Here is a 1,195-nt window from a genome sequence, read left to right as displayed (position 1 = left end):
TCTCTATTATTATTTTGAATCAACTAAACTTTACAGCACTTCACAGAAACCTCCACCGCTGACTGGTGTTTTAGAGGTATAACTGCAGAGTGACAGACACACCACCGCACAAGTATAAACGCTCACAACGACGAAGGTCACATTTGTATGCTACGGCGTAGGGTCTGCCACACGAGTATAAATAAAAAATCTAATATAAATCTAGTATAAATATAAAATCCCACTGGTCTACCTCTGTCTCTTTCAGTCTCAATGAAATGCTTAAAGCTAAAAAAAAAGAAACAACTGAGATCACATAAAAATGTTTCATGTTTTGGTTGTCTTCTGTTTTGGATCAAAGCTCACCGTAAAATGTCGTCCTCCACATGAGGCAGGTGACATCTCTGGTGGAAGGAGCAAGGGCAGTGGTCACACTCCACCAACACTCCTGCATCTTTACAGACGCAACACTCATCGTCGTTTTTCTGATTATCCTGCCAAAAAGACACGACAGCAACTCCGTTTACACACAGCACAATTACACCCTGCATCTGAGAGAAATCAGCAATGGCCATCACATTGTTTATACAGAACAAAGATGAGTGTGGAATGAGGAAATGCTGCTTGTCTGAAACTGACTGATCAACAAACTCACCAGGTCTTCACTATCTGGTTTGCACAGTCTGCATTTACACAGCAGTAAGTGGATCCTCAAGATTTTTTCCTGAAAAGACAAATCAACAGTGTCCTCCTCTTTGTTTCAAGCTGTAGTTTAGGTCTTTTAGGCTCTGTACAATCCTGTGCTTCTGTCAGAAACACAGAGACACACACTTTACAATAACACGTCACCCTGATCATGGTCACCTCTATGAGGACACTGAGTGGTTCCCCTTCATACAGGATGTCCTTCCTCCAGGTGGCATCTGCATCTGAACATGACGCCTCCTTCACAAACTCCTTCGGAGTCATCCAGCTCGTCTCAGTACGAAGACTCTTCCCACGAGTCCCTGGTGAGTTTAGAAGAGTCAGCTGGTTAGGGCACATTTCATTACACCTTATCACTAGAGTGACACACCCACACAATAAACAGGTTGTGCAGATACACATACACTCACTGGCCACTTTATGAGGTACACATGTTCAACTGCTGCGCTATTCAGCCAATCACCATCCCTTTATGACCACAGTGTACCCATCTTCTGATGGCTACTTCCAG

General features: G+C 43.4%; 1 protein-coding gene across 1 annotated transcript; it reads right to left on the bottom strand.

The window, feature by feature from the left end:
• Window positions 1-341: 341 nt before the first annotated feature.
• Window positions 342-986, bottom strand: LOC126406174 (nuclear body protein SP140-like protein). Its single transcript, XM_050070350.1, has 3 exons — window positions 844-986; window positions 635-703; window positions 342-473 (listed from the first exon to the last, which is right to left on the bottom strand). Exons 1-3 carry the CDS (start codon window positions 946-948, stop codon window positions 342-344), a joined length of 306 nt encoding a protein of 101 aa, XP_049926307.1. The 5' UTR covers window positions 949-986.
• Between the last annotated feature and the right edge of the window lie 209 nt (window positions 987-1,195).

Source organism: Epinephelus moara, chromosome 18, assembly GCF_006386435.1.
Source record: "Epinephelus moara isolate mb chromosome 18, YSFRI_EMoa_1.0, whole genome shotgun sequence".
Taxonomy (NCBI): Eukaryota; Metazoa; Chordata; class Actinopteri; order Perciformes; family Serranidae; genus Epinephelus; species Epinephelus moara.
Note: the sequence above shows the minus strand (reverse complement) of the source record. Positions and strands in the feature narration are given on the sequence as shown.